Source organism: Saccopteryx leptura, chromosome 1 (assembly GCF_036850995.1).
Source record: "Saccopteryx leptura isolate mSacLep1 chromosome 1, mSacLep1_pri_phased_curated, whole genome shotgun sequence".
NCBI classification, from domain to species: domain Eukaryota; kingdom Metazoa; phylum Chordata; class Mammalia; order Chiroptera; family Emballonuridae; genus Saccopteryx; species Saccopteryx leptura.
The window spans coordinates 343,919-369,669 of NC_089503.1; the positions used below are offsets into that span (position 1 = coordinate 343,919).

General features: G+C 57.0%; 2 protein-coding genes across 4 annotated transcripts; one reads left to right on the plus strand and one right to left on the minus strand.

The window, feature by feature from the left end:
- The first annotated feature begins 5 nt into the window (after positions 1-5).
- On the plus strand, positions 6-7,248 carry RIC8A (RIC8 guanine nucleotide exchange factor A). Its single transcript, XM_066363321.1, has 10 exons — positions 6-1,082; positions 1,326-1,373; positions 1,459-2,049; positions 2,444-2,535; positions 3,080-3,230; positions 4,219-4,314; positions 4,393-4,537; positions 5,389-5,533; positions 5,833-5,952; positions 6,620-7,248. Exons 1-10 carry the CDS (start codon positions 999-1,001, stop codon positions 6,738-6,740), a joined length of 1,593 nt encoding a protein of 530 aa, XP_066219418.1. The 5' UTR covers positions 6-998; the 3' UTR covers positions 6,741-7,248.
- SIRT3 (sirtuin 3) lies at positions 6,693-25,735 on the minus strand. Of its 3 annotated transcripts, none has more exons than XM_066363409.1 (8): positions 25,503-25,735; positions 18,142-18,333; positions 17,828-18,060; positions 15,841-15,941; positions 12,325-12,486; positions 10,099-10,308; positions 8,264-8,447; positions 6,693-8,217 (listed from the first exon to the last, which is right to left on the minus strand). In XM_066363409.1, the coding sequence occupies exons 1-7, from the start codon at positions 25,733-25,735 to the stop codon at positions 8,427-8,429; spliced, it is 1,152 nt and encodes a 383-aa protein (XP_066219506.1). In that variant the 3' UTR covers positions 6,693-8,217; positions 8,264-8,426. The 3 variants fall into 3 exon arrangements, with proteins under 3 accessions (XP_066219506.1, XP_066219575.1, XP_066219649.1); XM_066363478.1 differs by lacking the exon at positions 25,503-25,735 and adding an exon at positions 25,026-25,147; XM_066363552.1 differs by lacking the exons at positions 18,142-18,333; positions 25,503-25,735 and adding an exon at positions 25,026-25,139.
- Positions 25,736-25,751: the final 16 nt, after the last annotated feature.

The window sequence follows — 25,751 nt, forward strand, 5'->3', positions numbered from 1 at the left end:
CGGCCTCGGGCTGGCTCCGGCTGGGGCGGCGCGGGAGGACCGGGTGGCCCGGCTCCGAGAGAGCGGCCTCCGCTCTCGGCGCGCGGCGGTTGCTGTTTTCGGGGCCGGCTACGGGGCTGGCGGACGCGGGCTCGTCTGGCCTCCAGGCGGCAGAGGCGGGAGGCCCCGCTGACCGCAGCGGGACAGCGGAGATCGGTGCCGCGGGAGCCAGCGCGGGGCAAGCGCTCCGAGCGGGAGTGGGGTGCCTCGCCTTGCACCCGGGCACCGATTGAGTGCCCGGCACCACGTAGCTGCCCAGCAAATGCTAATTGCATACGTGACCCGCCACCGCAGTGGAGCGTTTGCTGTGTGTCATTCCGAAATGGGAACTGGTATCGTCTCGGTGTTCAGAAGGGTGAACGGAGTTGCAAGCCAGTGTCTGGGTCACACAGCTAGAAAGTCCCTGCACGAGGCCAGGCTCTGCCCCCGCCCTGGTCTCTCCTCACAGCCCCCTGTCTAGGTCATTCCCACTGGCTGCGCCTTCTGTCTGCAGTGACCTTCCTCCACACCCTTTCCTGGCTCACTTCTTATCGTCCGGGCTCAGCAAAACGACCACTTGCTCAGATCCCTTCGTGGCCCACCATGAAGCCGAGCCGGAATAACTAAATTCCCCCTCCCCCGCCCCAGTTTCTTGCAAGAAGTTAGACCCGCCCAAATAAGCGGTGAAGGGGGTTCAGTTCAAGGGCGACTCGGGCCCCGAGGTAGGACGATCACCGAGGCTGATCTTGAACCCCGGGCTCATCCGGGGGTAGTGCTTTCAGGTTCGCCACCTTAAGGCGCGCGCAGCCAAGCCCCCGCCCCGCCTCGCGGCGCCGCGCACGCCGGCTCTGCCTCCCCCGCGCGCACGCCCGGCCCTGCCTCTCCCGGCGCGCGGGACCAGGGCGGGGCGTGTGGACTAGGTCCCGGAACCACGGAACGAGGCCCCTCCCGCCTTCCAGGCTCCAGGTGCCGGGGGCGCCATGGACCCCCGAGCGGTTGCGGATGCCGTGGAGACGGGAGAGGAGGACGTGATCATGGAGGCTCTGTGCGCATACAACCGGGAGGTGAGCTAGACTAGACGTGGGACGTGCAAGGCGGAGATGGCAGGGTGGGGCACGCGCGTGGCCAACGGTGGTGTGGGAGTGGGACTGTGGGAGGGAGCGGGACGGGACATCGAGCGTGCGACGAGTTGTCGAGGAGAGGTCGGTCGGGGTGCGCACCTGGGGGCAGGTGTGTGGGGTGAGGCTCCATCTGTTCAAAGCGCTGCCTGCGGCCTGTGTTCGCTCAGTCTCTGGACCTCTTCACAGAACTCCCAGAGCTTCACGTTCGATGCTGCCCAACAGGAAGACAGGAAGGTGGGTGCTGACCGAGAGACCAAGGGTCAGGGACGGGTGGCTCCTGTCAGAGGGGCCTGCTGGAGCCCCGCTTCTCTCCCCACAGAGGTTGGCGGAGCTGCTGGTGTCCGTCCTGGAGCAGGGCTTGCCACCCTCCGGCCGCGTCACCTGGCTGCAGAGCATCCGCATCCTGTCCAGGGACCGCAGCTGCCTGGAGCCCTTCACCAGCCGCCAGAGCCTGCAGGCCCTTGCTGTCTACGCTGGCATCTCCATCACTGAGGGATCAGTCCCTGAGCTCCTGGACATGGACGTTGTACTCGAATCCCTCAAGTGCCTGTGCAATCTCGTGCTCAGCAGCCCCTGTGCCCAGGTGCTGGCAGCAGAGGCGCGTCTGGTCGTGAGGCTCGCTGAGCGAGTGGGGCTGCACCAGGAGAGCCGCTGCCCACACGACGTCCGGTTCTTCGACTTGCGCCTCCTGTTCTTGCTCACGGCACTGCGCACTGATGTGCGCCGGCAGCTGTTCCAGGAGCTGCAGGGCGTGCACCTGCTGACGGATGCGCTGCAGCTGACACTGGGAACAACCTCTGGACAGACCCCCCCAGAACTCCTTCCTCCCCAGGAGACAGAGCGGGCCATGGAGATCCTTAAGGTGCTCTTCAACATCACTTTCGACTCCGTCAAAAGGGAGGTGGATGAGGTGAGGGCTGATCTGAACCCATGGCTGGTGCTTGCTTAATAGTCTGGTCATTTCCTGCACTTACCGGGCTGATGGGGCTTGTCAAGTGTCTGGTGTCAGACAGGACGGGCGGAAGGAGCTCTCAGCTTCCTGGAAGGAGGCAAGGAGAAGACCATTCTGGGCAGGGGCCACGAGGAAGCTTTCTGAGGAAGTGAGAGGCTATAAGGACTTCCCACCACAAGGTTGAGTGTGGAGCCAGGACACAGTGTGATGTCACCAATGGGGGTGACATGCACTAGCAGTGATGCATAGTCAGTTCACATGGTCCTGGAGGGAGGCAGACAGCGCTACCTCAGCTGGCAGCAGTGGGGACAGGGTGGCTCTCTGTCACAGGACCCCCTTTCTGTTTGGTCAGGAAGATGCTGCCCTTTACCGGCGCCTGGGGGTCCTCCTGCGACACTGTTTGATGGTTGCTGCTGCTGGAGACCGCACGGAGGAGTTCCACGGGTGAGGGTGGGCCCTGCTGTGTGGAGGGAAGTGTGCTCATGTCCAGACGGTGCGGCAGGCTCCACCCTAGAGAGTCTTCATCTGCCTGGGCGGAGCCAGACTTCGCTGTGGGTCCAGACAGCCTGGACACTTACAGTACCTCCTAGGACAAGAGCCGTGAGTGGGGGACAGGAATATGCCACTGGGCCTTGGATAGTGGCAGTGGACAGTGTGTTATCAACAGGGCAGTGTGGTTACTCAGCCCTGTTCTCAGTGACCTGTATTTAGGCAGATTCTGGTTTTCCAGAGATTGCCTATGACTCTTCAGCCCAGACAGGATAGCAGGTGGGGCATCTGCAGAAAGTGCCTTTCTTAGGGACCTACCCACTGAGTGCAACCTTGTGATTGGTTTTCCCCCTACCCCCCAGGCAGCTCTGGCCCCTAGAGCTGCTCCTTCGGTTCCCGGACACTGGCTCATGTCACATGCACACCAGCAGGGTGCACCAAGGGTTGTGGTGCGCGAGGGAACTGGAGTCACCATGCTCCTCTCCCGATCTGTCCCTAGCCACACGGTGAACCTCCTAGGAAACCTGCCCCTGAACTGTCTGGACGTGCTCCTCACCCTGGAGCGGCACAAGGGCTCCCTGGAGTTCCTGGGCGTGAACATGGATGTGATGACTGTCCTCCTCAGCTTTCTGGAGAAACGCCTGCACCAGGTAGGCGGGGGGGGCCTACTGTTTGGGCTTCCCGGTGGCTGTGGCTTTCCCAAGCAGTTGTGGTCACTGCTTTGGCAAATTTCCCCAGTAGTAAGTGGAGGTCAGCTCAGTAGTGTGATCCTAGGATTCCTCCAGCCAGCCAGGAAACCAGACCCATCCTGAGGAGCATGTGGACCCCCCCACACACACATATCTGAAGGTTTCACTTGGGGAATGAAGTTTGCAGTCTAGCAAAGTACTTGGTTTTAGGGTCTATTTGTGTATCCCTCTTAAGTGGTCCTGAGAGGCACCCCAGTCCCTGCTTGTGACCCTTGACTCTTAGGGCCACTGTGGATAGGCATTCCTTGGTGACCAGCATAAGCTGTCCCATGACCCACAAAGACTTCAAGCCAGAGCCTCTGATGCCTACATCCACCAGAAGAAACTGACTGGCAGTTTAACTGGCCTCTCTGGGAGCTTGCAGACATTGTGGTCCGGCTAGAGCCTCAGACCTAGCCAGACTGAGGTTCAGTGGACCCCCTGGGAATCCGTGTCACCCACCCCACACACAGTGAGCTGGGTCACGCATGCCTGGCATCGGATACACTACTAGTGGTCATCTGTTCCTGTCACTACCACTGCTGATGTTGGAGTCCAGGGAGGCAAGGAGGGGGTGTGTGGGGAGAGACAGGAGCTTCCTGGTCTCTGCCCACAAATCCACAGGGTAGAGATTTTGTTCCTGTTTTTAGGCCACTGATTTCTGAGGGGAGTTTGCATGCCAGTGCTGTGCCAACAGCTTTAAATGCCGTTTCCCCCACAACCTGTTCTGTGGAGGAGGAAGTTAAGAGCAGCCGAGTCACAGAGCATGCAAAGGCCTCTGCAGGGAGGTCGCATCCCGGTCCGTCTCAAAGCAGACTGTCCGCTCTTGGCCCCTCAAGCGGGGCCCCTTTGTGAGTGCCTCCTGCCAGCAGCATGGGGAGTGGCCGCCTCACTGACACGCTCCTTACAGACCCACAGGCTCAAGGAGAGCGTGGCCCCCGTGCTCAGCGTGCTGACCGAGTGCGCCCGCATGCACCGCCCTGCCAGGAAGTTCCTGAAGGCTCAGGTACAGCAGAGGAGCTAGGGCGAGCCCTGGTCACTCCAGCTACTTTCGGCCCAGGCTGACGGACAGCTGCCACCCCAGGTGCTGCCCCCGCTGAGGGATGTGAAGACCCGGCCTGAGGTGGGGGAGCTGTTGCGGAACAAGCTTGTCCGCCTCATGACGCACCTGGACACCGACGTGAAGAGGGTGGCAGCGGAGTTCCTCTTCGTCCTGTGCTCCGAGAGTGGTGAGTGCGGAGGCCGCTGTGCACCCGCTCCTCCCCAGCCGTGTGTGTATGCTCCTCCCCAGCCGTGAGCGTGCGCTCCTCCCCAGCCGTGTGTGTGCGTGTGCTCCTCCCCAGCCGTGTGTGTATGCTCCTCCCCAGCTGTGTGTGTGTGCTCCTCCCCAGCCGTGTGTGTGTGCTCCTCCCCAGCCGTGTGTGCGCTCCTCCCCAGCCGTGTGTGTGCTCCTCCCCAGCCGTGTGTGTGTGCTCCTCCCCAGCCGTGTGTGCGCTCCTCCCCAGCCGTGTGTGTGCTCCTCCCCAGCCGTGTGTGTGTGCTCCTCCCCAGCCGTGTGTGTGTGCTCCTCCCCAGCCGTGTGTGCGCTCCTCCCCAGCCGTGTGTGTGCTCCTCCCCAGCCGTGTGCGTGTGCTCCTCCCCAGCCGTGAGCGTGTGCTCCTCCCCAGCCGTGAGCGTGTGCTCCTCCCCAGCCGTGTGTGTGTGCGCTCCTCCCCAGCCGTGTGTGTGTGTGCGCTCCTCCCCAGCCGTGTGTGTGTGCTCCTCCCCAGCTGTGAGCGTGTGCTCCTCCCCAGCTGTGAGCGTGTGCTCCTCCCCAGCCGTGTGTGTGTGCTCCTCCCCAGCCGTGAGCGTGTGCTCCTCCCCAGCCGTGAGCGCGCGCTCCTCCCCAGCCGTGAGCGTGCGCTCCTCCCCAGCCGTGAGTGCTCCTCCCCAGCCGTGAGCACGCGCTCCTCCCCAGCCGTGTGTGCTCCTCCCCAGCCGTGAGTGCTCCTCCCCAGCCATGAGTGTGTGCTCCTCCCCAGCCGTGAGCGTGTGCTCCTCCCCAGCCGTGAGTGGGCACTGACCCCTGCTCTCCCCCCAGTGCCCCGTTTCATCAAGTACACAGGCTACGGGAACGCTGCTGGCCTCCTGGCTGCCCGGGGCCTCATGGCCGGGGGCCGGCCCGAGGGCCAGTACTCAGACGAGGAGGACACAGACACAGAAGAGTACCGGGAAGCCAAGGCCAGGCATGTGCCCACACCACTGGGCTCCCACACCCCCCTGGGCCCCTGGGGTGAGCGGGACCTCTCAGAGCCCAGCACTGTTCCTGAGTGACACGGGTCCCGATGTCGGGATGTTTTGTTGAGAACAGAGGGTAAAGGGGGGTGGGCACTCCGGGGGAACAGGTGGCCCAGATAGCAGGAGCTGACTAATTGCTGCTCCAGGAGGGAGATCTCTTTGCACAGTTAGCTCACCTCCCCCCTCCACACAGCCCCCTCCTGTCCTGAGACTAATGCGTTCCCCACGTCCCTTCCCTGGGAAGCAGCATAAACCCAGTGACTGGGAGGGTGGAGGAAAAGCCGCCCAACCCCATGGAGGGCATGACGGAGGAGCAGAAGGAACACGAGGCCATGAAGCTGGTGAACATGTTTGACACACTCTCCAGGTACATGGTCTAGCAGGAGGCCCCTGTCCTGTCATGAAACCCAGGAGGTCAGAGGAGGGTTTGGGGTCCTAGAAGTCTGTTACTAAGGTTTGGAGCCACCTTCCCTGGAGGAAACCCCCCACCCAGCCTCGAGTTAGGGTTGAGATCAGCATTATACCCTTTCTACATGTGATGGAAACTAAGGCCTAGAAAAACGAAGAGACAGCCTAAGGTGTCAGAGCCACTGGGCTGCAGTTAGGGTTCGGGCGTGGCTGACCCGGGAAAAGGACCCACCTGCCACTCCTTTGTTAGGGTTCGGGCGTGGCTGACCCGGGGAAAAGGACCCACCTGCCACCCCTTTGTTAGGGTTCAGGCGTGGCTGACACGGGGAAAGGACCCACCTGCCACTCCTTTGTTAGGGTTCGGGCGTGGCTGACCCGGGAAAAGGACCCACCTGCCACTCCTTTGTTAGGGTTCAGGCGTGGCTGACACGGGGAAAAGGACCCACCAGCCACTCCTTTGTTAGGGTTCGGGCGTGGCTGACAGGGGGAAAGGACCCACCTGCCACTCCTTTGTTAGGGTTCGGGCGTGGCTGACCCGGGGAAAGGACCCACCTGCCACCCCTTTGTTAGGGTTCGGGCATGGCTGACCCGGGGAAAAGGACCCACCGGCCACTCCTTTCCTGCAGGCACAGAGTCATCCAGCCCCTGGGGGTGAGTCCCCGGGGCCAGCTCACCTCCCTGCAGGACGCTGTGTGCGAGAGCATGGAGGGCCAGCTGTCCTCAGACCCCGACTCGGACCCCGACTGAGGGTGGCCACCCGCTCCCGTCAGAACCGGTGCTGCTTCCAGAGATGTCCTCGGGACCCTTTCTCTTCACTCCCCAAGTCTTGTTCCTCACTCGCCTCTGGTCCAGTTTCTTTCCTCCGGGACTGAGGGTCCTGCCCTGCAGTCCCTCTGGAAACTTGCCTTCGTTTCCTCAGATGGAGTGGTTTCTGTCATTAGCCAGGAGTGTGCGGAAGCTGCCGCCAGAGGGCAGAGCTGGCGGGTGCAGAGTGCAGGCGAGTCAGTGGCTGACACGCTGGCTGCATCTGAATGGGGGGAAGAACCTACTAGAACTTCACATTAACGTCAGAAGCACTTGCAAGGGATGTGCTGCCATCTCCATCCCCAGTGAGCACAGGGCCGCTGGTCTCTTTGTCTTCTTGGCCCTAACTCAGCCACCTGCTGTCCACAGCACCCGACTTCTCACCGGTCGTGACAGTTGAATCTCAGTCTCTCCCACTGGCATAGATCATAAATACATAAGGAAAACCCCACTCGCGAGACCTCGTGTTTCTGTTGTGTTCCACAAAACATCACAGAAACATCGTCCTGGAATAGTTTCAGGCAACAGTGTGTGTGTGAATATGTGTCAAACGTCCAGTAAAGGTGCATCAAGTAGCAAGAGGAACTAATTTTGCTCAATGGCCAACTGAACATTTTTCCCAGATCAACACTCCTGTCTCTTGTTGCGCAGTGAGGCCACCAGACCCCCTCTGAACAGTCTGTCTGGTAAACTGGCCCTGGTGGTTTCCTGCCCAGGACACTGGGCAAGCATGGTGCTAGGAGGGAGGGGACACCTGGGGCAACTCCAGCAGAAGTCGCAGGTCCCAGCAGCGGTGTGGCCTGAGCACAGGTCGGAGCCCAGCAGACCAGGGCCAGCCGAGGTTTGCACGGTCGTGCCTTCCAGGCGTTACTAGAAGCCTGGTGGGGAGCATGGGGCAGGGTCTGGATCCGATGGTTTCAGGGAGGCTGATGTGAAAGGAAGGCGTCAGGTGAGGAGGACGAGATGACCTTCAGTGTGGGGGGAATCGGTGACAAACGTGTCTGTGGACACCCAAGGTCCCCTTCCCACATTCACTGTTGGGTTGCATTCCCTTTGAGGGGACAAAAATGGGATGCCCATTTCTATAGTAAAATTTATTTCATGCCAGAAGTGGAGGAACTTCCTCTAATTAAAAACAAGCCTGCTGAGGAGACGGACGAGCCCACAGAGCCCAGTGCCCTTCCTGGGACCCAGGACTGCACTTCGGGGGCAATGGCGTGCTCAGCCTGAGGCAGGGCCTTTGGGCAGATGCAGAGCCTGCCCTTCAGATGACACCAGACACAGGAAGAGTGGATGTGGTTGGAGGTCCCAGGGCCACGGTCAGAAGAAAGAGTTTGGCATTAAGAGCTACAGTAGAGTGAAGGGTTAAAAGCGCAAGAAGGCAGGCTGGCGATGCCTGTGCTGAGTGGGGGGGTGCAGCCTGGGAGGGTATGCCCGCCGCAGCCTGTGCTAAGTGGTGGTGCAGCCTGGGAGGGTGTGCCGGCCGCAGCCGCCCTCTGCTCCTCGGGTCCGTGTTCTGGGTCGGCCGTAATTTCTAACCCTCCCCACGCTGTTCTTCAGGCATGAGGTCTGTTCAGAAATGGTGGTGGCTCCATGTAACCACTCATGGTCTGGGGAACGGCTGTCACACTATCTGTCCCGTCCACTGAGCTAGAACACAAAGGAGAAAGTGAACCGGTTACCTGAAAACACCTTGGCAGGGAAACATCTCAGAGCCTAGGCACAAACTATTTCTTAAAAACGAAGCTTTTCTGTCTCTGAGAATGCTGTTGAGACAAATTAAGATGACGCCAGAAGGGTTGGGCAAGACTGGGTGGCTAAACAAAGGGCCTTATTTAAGCAGCCAGTCAAGCTGTACCCTAAACGGTCTGGCCCGAAGGACTGTGTGGTTAGAGCATCATACTGAAGCATACCGATTGACAGTGTGATCCCCGGTCAGGGTACATACAGGAACAGGTCACTGTTCCTGTCTCCCTTCTAAAATCAATAAAATTTAAAAAAAAAGAGTGTGCCAACCTGTACTCTTGAATAGCAAATCTAACCCCCTAAAATCATAACCCCAGTTTATATTATGAAACTAGGAAATTCCACAGGTCTAAACTTATAGGACTAGTTCTCAAATGGGGTGGGGGGTAATAATCTTGCTGTGATGGGAGTCAAAGCCCGAATAAGGCTCCTGAGCAAACGAGGAGGTCTGAGCGAGGCACCTGCTGCGCACAACACAGAGCGTCGGGCTGATTCTGTTTCTATAAAGCAATGAAAAAGTGGCCTGGACTTGGTTGGTCTTGACTTCCCTCCATGTCGTGAAAAATGGCACCAGCCAACATGTGAGCCCTGAGAACCAGACTGGAAGGCAAGGCCTGAGGTCCCAGTGGCACTGGTGTGTGACGTGGGATGTGAGTGCCAGTCTCACCTTAGTCAGCCTCGATTTCTCTGGACCAACGTGGTAGGAAAGGAGGCTGCTGCCAGAGGAACTGACAGCAGTCACAGCGGGCGGGGGGGGGGGGGGTCCCGAAACATCAGCCTCGGGGCCACAGGAACCAGTCGGCCCATCCTGGCGAATCCCGCAGGCAGTGTTCTGCCTGCAGAGTGCTGTCCTCTGAGGCAGCTGGACTCCAGACACTCGATGCGACCTCCTGGAGAGTCCCCCTCACAGCAAGGTGACACATGCTGAGTCTCGTGGGAAACCGTTTTCTGTAACCTCGCGTGTCTGTGGGGCTGAAGTCTAGAGCTTCAAGGCTCTGGCATGCTATTTCTGCCCTCAGCAGACAGGTCAGCGGCCCCCACACCACTTCCTGAAGCATCACCACGGGGCCTCATCCCACACAGGCACAGAGAACTCCACATCTCACAGCTCCCGCCTGTCACCTCAGAACCAGGCCTTAGCACAGAGCTGTGGAAGCGCTTTACTTCAGGGAACAAAAGGCAAGGCTGACGTGCACGCTGCACACGCCTGGGTCCCGGGCTTGTGTCCCTGCTCTGCACCTGTCAGCAGGCACTCGGCCGGTGTCTTCCTCCCTAAGCAGAGGTAATAGGAACCAACAGCCCTGATTCATGAGCCCAGAGAGTTCCAGGTCGAGCCTGGTCCAGCACTGACAGCCAGCATTACTATCACTGTTACTGTCTTAGCCCAACAGGGCTCCGCCCCCAGAGGACTCCGCCCCCAGAGGACCCGCCCCCAGAGGACTCCGCCCCCAGAGGACCCGCCCCCAGAGGACCCGCCCCCAGAGGACCCGCCCCCAGAGGACCCGCCCCCAGAGGACCCGCCCCCAGAGGGGTGACCCGGCTCAGCAGCTGGTACCTTCCCGGTCTCCCGCTGGACAAGGTCCTTCAGCTCTTCCGTCCAGCCCAGCAGTTCCACCAGCCTTTCCACGCTGTCAACCAGGTCCCCCAGCTGCACCACGTCCTTACTGCGAGGATGCCAGGCCAAGGGCCCCACTGCTTCCCGGTTCATGAACAGTCGGGGCACGGAGCTGCGCACGGCCTCAGACAGGCTGGCGAAAGGTTCCACCTGAAAGCTGCCGGACGTGAGGAGCAATGTCCAGCCTCCAGCCCCTCAGCAGGCTGGTGCTGAGCCCTCGGAGAGGGAGACCCACCACCCATCTCAGGTCCTCCTCTGCTGCTCCCTCACCCCCAGTTTTTCTGTTGCCCACTTCCAGCTACTGCGGGTCTCCCTGCCCAGGCTCGTTGAGGCTCAACTCCAGCAATTACACACAATCTCACCTGTCCTCCCCACCTCCAGGCCACATCTCCCAGCACGCCCTGACATGTGACACATCTTGTCATCTGTCCCCACTCCCTGCGGCAAGGACCTGGTCCCACACTGAGTGTATGTGAGAGATCTGGCATTTCTCTATGATCAGTGAAGTTCATCCTCTCTGACGAGGGCTCCCAATGTGCCCACAGGCCGGGTGCTGGCCCCTCTCCACAACCACCACGCAGACCTCCAGACAGGCCTGTCTCGGGCCATGTGTTTGCACCCAGCTCTCAGTAGAACGCTCATTCAAGCGTCAGTGTGGGCCCTGGCTGGTTGGCTCAGAGGCAGAGCGTCACTCTGGCATGTGGATATCCCAGGTTTGATTCCCAGTCAGGGCACACAGGAGGGGCGCCCATCTGCTTCTCCGACGGGCATCACACTGTCCCACCTGCCCCACCTGCACAAACACCCAGCTGCATCACCCCTGGGTCGCCACCTGCTCCACGCCTGTCCCCATGATCTGTTCAGGATACAGCCCTCAGAGGACAGGAGTCAGACCATCATCACTGCTGCTGTCCGTCTCTGCTGCAGTGTCTCCTCCAGACCTGTCCCCTCACACTCGCACCTCCTCCAGCTCCTGACCAGTCCCAGCCCCGTCTAGACTTTCTGTGCCAGATGTCATGCTTCCCACAGCACAGCTGGCCCCGGACACTCACCGTGTGTCCAAAGCACACACCAGACAGATATGCTGAGCCCACACACCACCCTGGCCTCTAGGGCTGGCCAGGCCCTGACCACAGGTCCCTCTTGTCCTTCTGGCCCTTCAACCCTGGTGCCTACATCCAACCAGGTACAGCCCATGCCTTGGTCGCACTTCTTGCCCTCTTCACACCTTTACAAACGGCCTTCTTCCAATCCAGACGGGGAACACTTCTCGGACATGCCCAGCAGGCAGTCTCCCTGACACCGCACACACACGTGCAGGATGTCCTCCCTTCAGATTCCTCCTCACAGCAAGCGCTCTGCACCTCTGAAGACCGAGCCAGCAGTCCCTGTCCTCAGTGTCTCACAGGCCGCAGGGTCTGACCACGCCCAGCGCTCTGCTCTTCCCAGGACCAGCCTCCTAGACACCTGCTCGCCTTAGTCCTATCCCAGCAGTGTCTGACCCTGACACTACGTCCCTCATCAAGCTCTTCAAGTCTGTCACTGCTGCTAGCACAAAACTGGTCTGTGACTCAGGAAGCCAACGTCTGCCGCACTGCTCCCACACCCCCCACAGTGCACCCTTCTCCCCCCACACACATGCACCCCCACAGTGCACCCTTCTCCCCCACACACACAAGCACCCCCCACAGTGCACCCTTCTCCCCCCCACCCCCCCACAGTGCACCCTCCTCCCCCCCCACACATGCACCCCCCCATAGTGCACCCTTCTCCCCCCCCCACACACATGCACCCCCCACAGTGCATCCTTCTCCCCCCCACACACACACGCACCCCCACAGTGCATCCTTCTCCCCCACACACACATGCACCCCCCCACAGTGCATCCTTCTCCCCCACACACACACATGCACCCCCCCACAGTGCATCCTTCTCCCCCCCACACACACACGCACCCCCCCACAGTGCACCCTTCTCCCCCACACACACGCACACCCCCCACAGTGCACCCTTCCCCCACACACGCACACGCACACACGCACACGCACACACACGCACCCCCCACAGTGCACCCTTCTCCCCCCCACAGTGCACCCTTCTCCCACACACGCACACACACGCACACACACGCACACGCTTCCTGCAACTCCGAGCCTGTGGACAAACCTGCAAGGAGGTCCCCAGGATGAGCAGTAGGTCTGCGGAGGGGAAATCCACCACATGCAGCCAAAACCTCTGGGGCAGCGCCTCCCCAAAGAACACGATGTCGGGCTTCACCACGCCCGTGCAGACTGTGCAGCGGGGGATGCTGTCCCCCCTCACAGCGGCCTGGGAAGACGCAGAAAACGGGTCTAAGATATCGCAACACATAAAAAGAGACAAAACAACTTAAAATTGCAAGCCCTCACAGCAGCCAAGTAGTATAATTAACCCCCATGTACATACCAGCTTCACCATGACAGTTTATACATTGTTTCAAAGAGCACCCAACACTTTGAGGGACTCCACTGTGATGCTCTGGAAAGGGAGCTGAGGGGACAGGGACGGGTCAGGGGCTGCCAGGGGTGGGAGGGCAGGAACGGGGCTCACTGATGTGTGGATCCGGGTTCCCTTTCGGGGTGAAGGATGTTTTCAATTAGAAAGAGGTGATGCCCCGGCTGGGGAGCTCAGCTGGTGAGAGCATCCGCCCGACAATCTAAGTTTTGCGGGTTTGATCCCCAGTCAGGGCACACACAAGAATCAACCAAAGAATGTATACATAAGTGGAACAAACATATCTCTCTCTCTCTTCCTTCCTCTCTCTCTCAAAGTAATTTTTAAAATTTTTTATTTTTTTAAGTGAGAGGAGAGGAGACAGACAGATTCCCGCACACACCCCAACTGGGATCGACCCAGCAACCCCATCTGAGGTCGATACTCGAATCAGCTGAGCTACTGGCTTTGAGAGGAGAAGAGGGAGAGAGGGGAAGAGGGCTGGGGAGAAAAGCAGAGGGTCGCTTCTCCTTTGTGCCCTGACCGGGTATCGAACCTGGGACATCTGCATGCAGGGCTGACACTGTACCCACTGAGCCAACCAGTCAGGGCTCTAAATTTTTTTTTTTCTAAAATTAATTTTTAAAAATGAAAAAATAGGCCCTGGCCAGTTGGCTCAGTAGTAGAGCGACGACCCACCATGTGGAAATTCCAGGTTCAATCCCCAGTCAGGACACAAAGGAGAAGTGACCATCTGCTTCTCCACCTCTGCCCCTCCACCTTCTCCTCTCTCTCTCTCTTTCTTCTGTCGGAGCCATGGCTTAACTCAGTGGTTCTCAACCTTTCTAATGCCGTGACCCTCCAATACAGTTCCTCATGTTGCGGTGACCCCAAACCAAAAAATAATTTCGGTGGCTACTTCATAACTGTAATTTTGCTACAGTTATGATTCGGAATGTAAATACCTGATATGCATTATGTATTTTCCTACGGCTTTAGACGACCCCGCCGGGGTCGCAACCCACAGGTTGAGAACCGCTGGCTTCACTGATTCAAGCATGTCGGCCTTGGATGCTGAAGATGGCTCCATGGAACCTCTACCTCAGGCGCTAGAAATAGCTCGGTTGTGATCATGGCCCAAGACGGGCAGAGCATCAGCCCCAGACGGGGGTTGCCAAGTGGATCCTGGTTGGGGAACATGAGGGAATCTGTCTCTGTATCTCCCCTACTCTCACTTTAAAAAGTAAAATAAAATAAAAGAGGTGATGGCTGCACCACAGGGTGAACACATGAGTGCCAGTGACTTGTACTCTAACACGACTGTTTTATGTTGTGTGGGTTTCACCCAATGAAACATAAAACGCAGGGTCCGTGTCACGTTGATGTTTCACTTTTATCTCTAAGATGCTCGTTCAGCTCTGTTCCACCGGCAGACGCCCGTCCTGCAGAAGCACAAGCGTGGGCATCTCTACTGTGAACCCCCTAAATATCCCACAACAGGTGAGAGGCCAGGTGTAATCTCTGTAGCCGCAAAAACAGGGAGCAGACTGTACTTACTGACAAAACATCCCTAAACTTCTGCTCAGTAATGAAGCAAGGTGCAGAATTTTAAGCTCAGAGGTCCCACTACTGAAAACACTGTGACTGTGTGTGGGAGGAGGTATGTATGCGTGTGTGTTTTATACACGTCTTTTTTTTTAATATTTTATTTATTGCCTGACCAGTGGTGACACAGTAGTGAAAGAGTCGACTTGGGACTCTGAGGCACCAGGTTTGAAACCCAGAGGTTGCTGGCTTGAGTGTGGGCTCCTCCAGCTTGAGTCTGAGATCACAGACATGACTCTACGGTCGCTGGCTTGAGCAAGGGGTCTCTGGCTCCACTTGAGCCCCCAGATCATGGCACAGATGAGAGGCAATCAATGAACAACTAAAGTGATACAACTACAAGTTGATCCCTCTCATTTCTCTCTCTCTCTCTCTCTCTCAAAAAAAAGAGATTTATTGATTTTATAGAGAGAGTGGAATGAGAAGTATCAACTCATAGTTGCTTCACTTTACTTATTTATTTATTAAAGGCTTTATTTATTGATTATAGAGAGAAAGGTGGGGCGGGGGAGCATCAACTCATAGTTGCTTCTGATATGTGCCTTGACCAGGCAAGCCTGGGGTTTTGAACCAGTGACCTCAGTATTCCAGGTTGCCGCTATATCCACTGCACCACCACAGGTTAGGCACACAAATCTTTTTATTTTTTATTTTTTTTGTATTTTTCTGAAGTTGGAAACAGGGAGGCAGTCAGACAGACTCCCGCATGCGCTCGACTGGCATGCCCACCAGGGGGCAATGCTCCGCCCATCTGGGGCATCACTCTGTTGCAACCAGAGCCATTCTAGCACCTGAAGCAGAGGCCACAGAGCCATCCTCAGCGCCCAGGCCAACTTTGCTCCACTGGAGCCTTGGCTGCGGGAGGGGAAGAGAGAGACAGAGAGGAAGGAGAGGGGGAGGGGTGGAGAAGCAGATGGGCACTTCTCCTGTGTGCCCTAGCCAGGAGTCAAACCCGGGACTCCTGCACACCAGGATGACGCTCTACCACTGAGCCAACCGGCCAGGGCTCAATTTTTTATTTATTTATTTATTTTTTTAACAAAGGCAGAGATAGACAGGGACAGACAGACAGGAACGGAGAGAGATGAGAAGCATCAATCATCAGTTTTTCGTTGTGACTTCTAAGTTGTTCATTGATTGCTCCCTCACATGTGCCTTGACCGCGGCCTTCAGCAGACGGAGCAACCCCTTGCTGGAGCCAGCGACCCTGGGTCCAAGCTGGTGGGCTTTTTGCCCAAGCCAGATGAGCCCGCGCTCAAGCTGGTGACCTCGGGGTCTCGAACCTGGGTCCTCCGCATCCCAGTCCGACGCTCTATCCACTGCGCCACCACCTGGTCAGGCTCAAATCTTTTTTTTAAAGGCATCAACATTACACACCAAACTGTTACAAGTGGTTGACAGGAGATTCCCCTTTCCTACATATTCCTGTACACCTTAATTTTTTACAAGCGTGTATTATATTTCTAATTTTCAAATAAAGGAGAATATTTTCACACCATTACTGTTCCATCTTTATGACAAAATGCTCATAAAATTTCACTTTCTAGATCACCCCCACCACCCCCCGAAAATGCAGAAGGGAGAACCGTCTGAATGACAACTCACCCAGAAGTCCTCCCCTGGGAAGTTTCTGAGGCAGACAGTGCACGTGGCAGAGGCAAAGGACCCATGAGCTTCAACCAGCTTGGAGTCAGGGATGCCCGACGCTGAAAGTGAAACCACAGCTGAGGGCAGCTGCCTCGGGTGGGCACACTGGCCCCAGAGCACACCTTCTGGGCTTAGGAGCCCCTGGGAGGAGTTGCAACCTCACTGAAGCCTGATAACCTTCCCTCTGTCACCAACAGGGACGCCCCTCGACCAGAGAGCAGAGCAGAGGGCTCCCCATGGGGCCGTCACATGAACATGGCCTGGAGACACAGCACACACAGGTGATGTATGCTCAGGTAAAACTTACTCCAACACCTAGGCAAACAGTTTCTACTCTACAGACACCAAATACAGGTGACAAAGTAACAGAAATACAATAAATTTCCAAAAATTGTGGGAAAACAGACATGCAGTAACATGATGACACAGCTAACTAACCACTGCTGGCTCCGGAAAACCTGTGGGTGAGCAGACATGTCCCAGCTGCAGGCGACCTCCTGCCATTGCAGTGTTTGTCCTGACTGCACAGCCTGGAGCCACGGCCAGGGGCCTGCCGCCCCACAGACCTGCCCTGCACACCTCCGGGAGCAGACACCGTCCCCACGGGCCTGCCCTGCACACCTCCGGGGGCAGACACCGTCCCCACGGGCCTGCCCCGCACACCTCCAGGGGCAGACACCGTCCCCACAGCACTGCCCTGCACACCTCCGGGAGCAGACACCATCCCCACAGAACTGCCCCGCACACCTCCAGGGGCAGACACCGTCCCCACGGGCCTCCCCGCACACCTCCGGGGGCAGACACCGTCCCCACGGAACTGCCCCGCACACCTCCGGGAGCAGACACCATCCCCACGGGCCTGCCCTGCACACCTCCGGGAGCAGACACCGTCCCCACAGAACTGCCCTGCACACCTCCGGGAGCAGACACCATCCCCACGGGCCTGCCCTGCACACCTCCGGGGGCAGACACCGTCCCCACGGGCCTGCCCTGCACACCTCCGGGGGCAGACACCGTCCCCACGGGCCTGCCCTGCACACCTCCGGGAGCAGACACCGTCCCCACGGAACTGCCCCGCACACCTCCGGGAGCAGACACCATCCCCACGGCACTGCCCTGCACACCTCCGGGAGCAGACACCATCCCCACGGGCCTGCCCTGCACACCTCCGGGGGCAGACACCGTCCCCACGGGGTGTCCACAGCTGGACAACTCTTCTAGCAAGGGAACCTTTTCCTGGAGTGGAGGTGACTTCTTTTATCAAACCACAGACATGCAGCCTGGCTGAGTGACGGTTAGGGTTAGTTGCCGGTCAGCACCGGTAGCATCGCCACAAGGAGGAAAAGGCCCCAGCGCATGACCCTCTAACGCACAGCCGGGCTCAGCACCGCCTCGGAGCCACTGCTATGGCCACTACGCAGACACAGCCAAGAAATCATCCGTCATATACTGAGTCTGACAATAGTAAGGAATTATTGGTGATTTATGTGATATTGTAGTTACATTTTAAAAGTCTTTGTCTTCTAGAGATAGCCATCATGAGTTCATACATTAAATTTATAACATGAGAAATCTGTTTCAAAATAATCCAGAAACGAGAAAGAAAAACGTGAGGAGGGCGTAAGGGATGACTGGGCATGAGGTTCATCCACTCTTCTCTTTACGCTCACATGCTCGAAACATCCCATAGCAACGTTTTTTAAAAAGAAGTCATCATATTAGATGAGCAAAACTAGATGCTTCTGATGTCAACTTCAGTTCTATCCAAAACTCAGACCTGCAGGTACACTGGAAAACAGGTCCAACCACGAGGTCCCATCAGTGACCCTCCCAGTGGGCGTCTGGGTGAGGAGCAAGGTGGCCCAAGCACAGACTCAGCACCCTGACTATCTACCTCTACGGCAGCTGAGTGGTCCCGCGGCGGGGACCCCGGGGCCGGCCTCACCTCGCTCCAGCCCGTCGATGTTCTGTGTGTAGAGCCGCAGCAGCAGCCCCTTGTCGTGCAGCAGTCGGAGGAAGTAGTGAATGACGTTGGGCCTGTAGCTCCCAGGGAACATGTCCCTGGCCCATGTGAAAAAGGGCTTGGGGTTGTGAAAGAAGTACGTGAGTTCAAAAATGGCCTCCGGGTACGGGACATCACAGTGCTGGAGGCTGCTGTAGAAGCCAGTCCCTGGAGACCTGCAGAGAGAAGCCAGGGCCATCAGAGAGCAGGCAGAGGAGCAGCAGGGCCAGAGGGGACCGCGTGGGCTCGGAGGGCACCTGAAGTCTGGGATGCCGCTGGGAGTGCTGATGCCAGCCCCCACCATGACCACCACCCTCTGGCAGGCCCTGGCTCGAATCAGCTCAGCGATGTCCTGAAGGAAGAGCTTCTCCTTCTGACTGTCACCTCCATTTCCAAAGACACTTGAGGCACCAGCAGAAAGCGATATGGGTGTCTTTCCACCTGCAATACTGACAGAAAAGGGAGGGTGACCAGGGAACCGCCACCACGTACATCCACGCAGGGGGTTGTGAGACATCCGCCCTTCCCCGATTCTACTGCTGAGATGACCACGCACGGCCCTCCTGTTCCCCATCACGAATGAATTATTGAGCTCAACTCCAAAATCAAGACTTACTTGGGGGCAAAAAAGTTTGTGTGAATGGAACTGTGCAGATGTGGAAAGCAGTTTCCCGCCCCAGTTACCACTGTCCAGTGCTGACAGGGTCAGCTCCACACCAGGGGCTCAGTGTTTCCCGCCCCAGTTATCACTGTCCAGCGCTGACAGGGTCAGCTACACACCAGGGGCTCAGTGTTTCCCGCCCCAGTTACCACTGTCCAGTGCTGACAGGGTCAGCTCCACACCAGGGGCTCAGTGTTTCCCGCCCCAGTTACCACTGTCCAGCGCTGACAGGGTCAGCTACACGCCAGGGGCTCAGTGTTTACCGCCCCAGTTACCACTGTCCAGTGCTGACAGGGTCAGCTACACGCCAGGGGCTCAGTGTTTCCCGCCCCAGTTACCACTGTCCAGTGCTGACAGGGTCAGCCCCACACCAGGGGCTCAGTGTTTCCCGCCCCAGTTACCACTGTCCAGTGCTGACAGGGTCAGCTACACGCCAGGGGCTCAGTGTTTCCCGCCCCAGTTACCACTGTCCAGTGCTGACAGGGTCAGCCCCACACCAGGGGCTCAGTGTTTCCCGCCCCAGTTACCACTGTCCAGTGCTGACAGGGTCAGCCCCACACCAGGGGCTCAGTGTTTCCCGCCCCAGTTACCACTGTCCAGCGCTGACAGGGTCAGCTACACGCCAGGGGCTCAGTGTTTCCCGCCCCAGTTACCACTGTCCAGCGCTGACAGGGTCAGCTCCACGCCAGGGGCTCAGTGTTTCCCGCCCCAGTTACCACTGTCCAGCGCTGACAGGGTCAGCTACACGCCAGGGGCTCAGTGTTTCCCGCCCCAGTTACCACTGTCCAGCACTGACAGGGTCAGCTACACGCCAGGGGCTCAGTGTTTCCCGCCCCAGTTACCACTGTCCAGTGCTGACAGGGTCAGCTCCACGCCAGGGGCTCAGTGTTTCCCGCCCCAGTTACCACTGTCCAGCGCTGACAGGGTCAGCTCCACGCCAGGGGCTCAGTGTTTCCCGCCCCAGTTACCACTGTCCAGCGCTGACAGGGTCAGCTCCACGCCAGGGGCTCAGTGTTTCCCGCCCCAGTTACCACTGTCCAGCGCTGACAGGGTCAGCTACACGCCAGGGGCTCAGTGTTTCCCGCCCCAGTTACCACTGTCCAGCGCTGACAGGGTCAGCTCCAAGCCAGGGGCTCAGCCCAGAGCCAGGAGCGCCCCTTCGTGGGCTGCAGGCATGCTTCACAGAGCCTTCCACACTAACACACCTGGATGTGACAGATATGTCGTGACATTTAAAGAGAATTAAACATCTCAAACGTTACACCAAGTATTGTCAAGTAGACAAGTGAAAAGTCAATTCTAGAGACCATTCCAGAAAGAAACGTCCACACCGTAACAGCTAGGGGTTCAGACTGCTGCCAACTTCAACATCCACAGCCAGTCTAGAGGCTGCTCACGTCAGAGCCACGGTGAGGCAGGGAGTGGGCACTCCCCGCAGAGCTCTGGCAGTCTGCTCGGTCCCCTCCAGAAGCAAGGAACCAAGACATTCACAAAAGCTCCCCCATTTAGGAGTATGAGACGGTCTTCCACAGGACCAAGGCGCAGGACACACAGTGAAACAAGCCCCAGCTCTCAGGGAGCCCCCGGGGCCAGCAACGGGAAGAAACGGAGCAGTGCCAGTAACAAACGCTGAAAGCCGGAGGCTACGCTCCACTCAAGGGCTGGGAAGGGCCCCCTGAGCCGATGACCTGCTCTTCGGCCCTCACTTGCATCTAACCAAGCTGCACAGCTCTATCTCCCGGTACCACGCTGGTCACTCACCCAGAGTTCAGGACTGCCCGCCCACTGCTCAGGGAACCTTTCTCAAACCCCAGAGGCTGGACATGTATGACTTCAGGATAGAGAGCCCTCCACCCTGACAGGAATAAGGAGGCAACAAATTGAACAAACAACCCTCCCCAGATGATGAGTCTAAGTGAACGCAGACATAAATACAGGAAACTGCCTGGCTTGTGGTGGCACAGGGGACAGAGCGCTGAACTGGAGCCAAAGTCACTAGTTTGAAACCCTGAGATTGCCTGGTCAAGGCAAATAGGAGAAGTAGTAACAAGCAAGCAATGAATAACTACACTGAAGAAACTATACTTCTTGCTGTAAAAAACAAAACAAAACACTAAACAAAACAGAAAACTGAGTATTTCTTTTTTTTTACCTGACTGGGGATCAAACTGGCAACCTCTCTGCTTTGGGACGATGCTCTAACTAACTAAGCTATTCAGCCAGGGCTCTTTAACTCACTTGTGATACATAAAAGAAATAAGAGCCCTGGCCAGTCGGCTCAGTGGAGAGAGCGTCAGCCTGGCATGTGGACGTCCTGGGTTCGAATCCCTGGTCAGGGCACACAAGAGAAGCGACTATCTGCTTCCCTCCCCCTCCTCTCCCTCTTACCCTCCCACAGCCAGTGGCTCAATTGGTTCAAGGGTCAGCCCAGGCACTGAGTGTAGCTCTGTGGGTCCAAGTACATCAGCCTTAGGTGCTAAAAATAGCTCCATCAATTCAAACATTGACTCCAGACAGGGGTTGTTGGGTGGATGCTGGTTAGGGTGCATGCAGGAGTCTGTCTCATAATTTCTCCTCCTCTCCAAAAAAAGGGAGGGAGGGAGGAAGGCGGAAGCCCCCTAAATGCAAATCTTTAGACACTTGTGAGTAAAATTTAGAGCTTATCTTCTAGGACCCTAACTCCCTGTCCTGCTTACTGTCTCTTTTGTGTCTTTTGCTCCTTACTGAATCAGCACTCAAATGTCTTACACATGGCTGCTGGGGTCTGTTGGCAGCTCTCTGCTCCCATAGGACCCTAACATCTTACCACTGCCTGTCCCACTTCAGGGACAACCCTCTCACATACTCCGCCTTTCGGCCCAAGAGCTTCCTGGTTCTTATGCGCCTACACCCAGCTTCCTCTCCATCTCCACAAATCTCCCAGGGGCGAGGCTCAGATCAAATGCCAGCTCCTCATGAAGCCACTGCTGACCCCAGTGGGAGGTCACCTGCCCTCCTCTGAAAGGTGACAGTACTGGCTCCCTGCTCCCTTCAGAGTCACCCCTCCCCTTCATGCAGAGACCCTACAGGGCGGCCCCTCACTCCATTCTAGGGTCAGCAACAGTGCAGTTCAGGGACTTGCTTGCCATTCAGTCCACATGCGTTCCTCTATGTTGTCACCTCTCATCACACAAAGTGTCATCTGGGTTATCCAAAGAACAGACCTCTGAAAGATATATAATGAGAAAAAGGACCATGACAAGGGCTGGCCTATGTGCAGGGCTGAGGACACCAAAAGCAGTCAGAACCCGAGCTTGCTGCCTGTCTCATCAAGTCACTCAAATACCCCGAGCCTCAGCTGCCAAAGCCAAGCAAGGCAGAGAGAGACGATTCTTACAGTCTTGTGTAAAAAGGGCCTGCCGCAGCTGTCAACCTGCCCGCCAAACAAGGCTCCCTCCTCCGGTGCTCCTGCAGAGACCCCTCAGTTCTGAGCACAGCTCTGTTGCATGAACACATGCAGCTCTCTGAGAAAAGTCGAAAACATCTCCAAGGAGCTTTTCTAATGAGAACTGGTCAGATGGTCAGGAAGGAATGTCAGTGCCCTGGACCCAACCATGCCACTGAAAACCCAGCATGCACTGAGCTCCTCCTAAACGCAAGCTGTTCTAAGTACAGAAGGAAAGAGAGGGAAGTTGTGACACTGTGATTTATAACAAACACAAATTTTGGTCTTCACCCATGATGGGCTCACAGCTCACCAAACATGTGGGCTACCCTAAGTGAAAAGAACACTGGGAGCACCCTTAATTGAAATATTTGGTCTTTTATCCTCAGTTCCTGACATTGAATCAGACCCATAAATGAGTGTCTTCTTATTCATAACAAGCCCATTTCAATCATACTGACTTTGTGATAATGAGGGACTTTTGGAAATCCCCTTAAGAGTGGGGACTAGCTGCCAGGAGAACCAACCATAATTAGAGGGTTGGAACCTCCCTAAAAAAACAAAAAGTGGGGGCCTCAGAGAGCTTCCAGATTGGAAAACCATAAAGCATCCATGTGCCAGGCAGGCATCAGGGCCCAGACACTGGGACTGAAACTCCTTTGTTGGGACCCTTCTGTTAGGTCAAGTAGCCAGTTAAATAGCCAGGACTCACAAAAAGGGGAAGGGGTGAATTGCCCCCATGCATTCCTGCACATCTGCAGGGTCTAGATCAAGGGTCGGGGACCTATGGCTCTCGAGCCAGATGTGGCTCTTTTGATGGCTGCATCTGGCTGGCAAATCTTTAATAAAAAAAAAATAACGTTAAAAATATAAAACATTCTCATGTATTACAATCCATTCATTTCCTACCGCTCATGTTCATGGTTGCGGGTGGCTGGAGCCAATCACAGCTGTCCTCCGGGACAACACCACATTTTTATTGGATAATGTGTAATGTACACGGGTCATTGTATGGCTCTCATGGAATTACATCTTAAAATGTGTGGCGTTCATGGCTCTCTCAGCCAAAAAGGTTCCCGACCCCTGGTCTAGATGAATCTTGGAACAGGCCTCATGACACCAAGACTGGTGGTCAGGAGTCCCCTGATACAGTATCAGCTACAATGAGCATAAAAGAGAGGAAAACCTGGAAATACAGGGGGCCACGTGGACGACGAGAACGGAAGTCTTCACTTGTCTAGTCGTGTCCTTTAGTGCCCTCTGTAATAAACCCGAGTCTAGTAAGTAAACTGGTTTCTGAGTCCTGTGAGCCACTCTAGCAAATTAATCAAAACTGGGAAGGGGGGTCATGTCATGGGAACCTCTGATTTATAGCCAGTCGGTCAGAAGCAGAGGTGACAGCCTGCACTGACATCTGAAGTGGGGGCAGTATCGTGGGACTGAGCCTTTAACTGTGGGGTCTGGTGCTATCTCCAGATTGACAGTGTCAGAACTAGGTCAAATTTATGGGATTCCTAGTCAGTGTGGAGAAAATTGAACTGCTTGGTGGTGCTGAAAAAACTAAGCACACATCGTAGAAATGACTGTTGTTGACACTGCTGAGTGCTTGTTGAACCCTGTGTCCCTTTCTCATCTGCATAAATGTTTCTCACTGAAAATCACGTGGACAGAATTTTACCAAATGTCTAGAATGTACTTAAGGTGTGAACTTAGAGTCTACAGGTGGTAAAATTTACTGGGTGTAGGGGAGCAAGCATGGGCGCTACCTGGAAAAGGGAAACAAAGATGATTTCATACAAGAGCCCAAAATCTAAACCTAAAGGGCAGAAAGACTGTGCAAACCGACAGCTCCTCACAGGCCCCTGTGCCTCCTGTCCTGGGCAGAGTGTTACAGGGATCGGCTTGAGAGATCCAGACTCTTAAGCAGCCCCCGGTCACTCCCTTCACTATTCAAGCATGCCCCACCCTCACAACCGCAGATTCCGGTGTTGGGACAGGCTGCATGGAAGCATATGTCCATCTAGCTCCTGCTGTATCCTCAGCACCTACAACAGAATCTGGAACAGATTACAGGGGGCCAGATCACTGTCCCTCAGACCGTTGGAGGGCCGCCACATACAGTGCTCCTCTCACTGACCAATGAAAGAGGTGCCCCTTTCAGAAGTGCGGAGGGGCTGGATAAATGGCCTCAGGGCGCCGAAGTTTGGGGACGCCTGGATTAAGAGTTTAAAGGCTTCTTAAACTCTTCTACGCTGAATAAAAATCTCCTCCGTATCACTTCATCAACCATTTCACTAATATTTTTAGGAACTGTGTTAGACAGCATCAAGTGACTATACCAACACTCACTTAACATTCGTCCAATATTGGGCATTGAATTTAGTTTCCTAACCAGCATGGGCTTTAAGATTTGTTTCATATGTGGCTTCAGTTTCCAGAAAATGATTCCAAAATATGCAATTACTGGGTAAAAAGAAGGCTATGAATACATGCTGGCGGAGATATTACCTGCACAACCTTCACAGGGGGCCATGAAACGCATCCAGGTTTAGACCCAGAGGTTCCACTACTAAGAATTTATCCAAAAAGTGAGCTGCAAACCAGCTAATTCACCACGGCATTGCCTGTAAGAACTCGAGAGTAGAAACTATTTCAGAAGGAGAAGGGTTAAGTGTATCGGACACATCGGTCGGATGGGACCCCACCGCTCAGTCTAGAAGACCGAGACAGCTCGTGTTCTGAAACAGATGCCCAATCGCACTGCGAAGCGAAAAGCCAGGAACACACGCGACTCCTAAGGAGTGGCGGTGTCAACAACGGACACGTGAGCGCCGCGCGCCACGCCCAGGGTCCCGCGAGAAAAAAGAACCGGGCTGGGAACCGCTCACGCAGCGCAGGTTCTCCCGTCGCCCCGCCCACCGCGCGGGGGAGCCCGACAGCGGCCTCGCGCGGCTCGGATGCCCTGCGCTTTCACTCAGACCAACGACCAGTACGGCAGCCCCGAGGCGGCCCGCTCCGCCCTGCTCCCCCCTCCCGCGCCCGCTAGTCGGACGAACCGAGGCCGACGGGCCCAGGCCCGCTCACCGCCCGGGCCCCAGAGCCTTAGAGCGCGAACAGCACGCCGAGCCCACAGCGCCATGTTTGCCGCCGGCGCCCTGCGTCGTCGCGGCCGCGCGCTCGCCCCGCCCCGCCTCGCCCCACCTCGCCCCACCTCGCGCACTAGCCCCGCCCCTCTCCCCGCCCCGCGCGCTCACCTCCCCTCGCCCCGCCCCACGCACTAGCCCCGCCCCGCGGACTCACCCCGCCCCACGCTCGCCCCGCCCCGCCCCGCGCGTGTCGGGCCGCAGACGCCAGGTCGGGGCGGTTCCCGAGTCCAAAGAGCTCCACCCCGGAGACAAAGCGGAAGCCCGCGTTCTTCTCATCCCGCACTCCCCCCTTTTTCTTCAGTCGGGTGGCGGTGGCTCTGTGAGCGCTCACTCTGATCAGTCATTACGTTTACACATAGTCCTCGCAAGACCCTACTGGGAACGTACTACCATCGTCTCCGCTGGAGAAACGGCGGGTCGCAAAGGCCGAGGCCACACAGCCACGCGCCCGCACGCTCCACCCCTTCAGCGGCGCGGCCAGCTGAGGGCAGGCGGACGACCTCCGGGCACAGAGGCGCAGTTACCCTGACAACCAGCCGGCGCGCCGAGCCGCGGACGACGCTCCCGGCCTGCCCCGCGCGGCGCGGCGCCGGATGTGAGTGAGCATTTCCGGTCGCCATCCCCGCGGCTCCAACT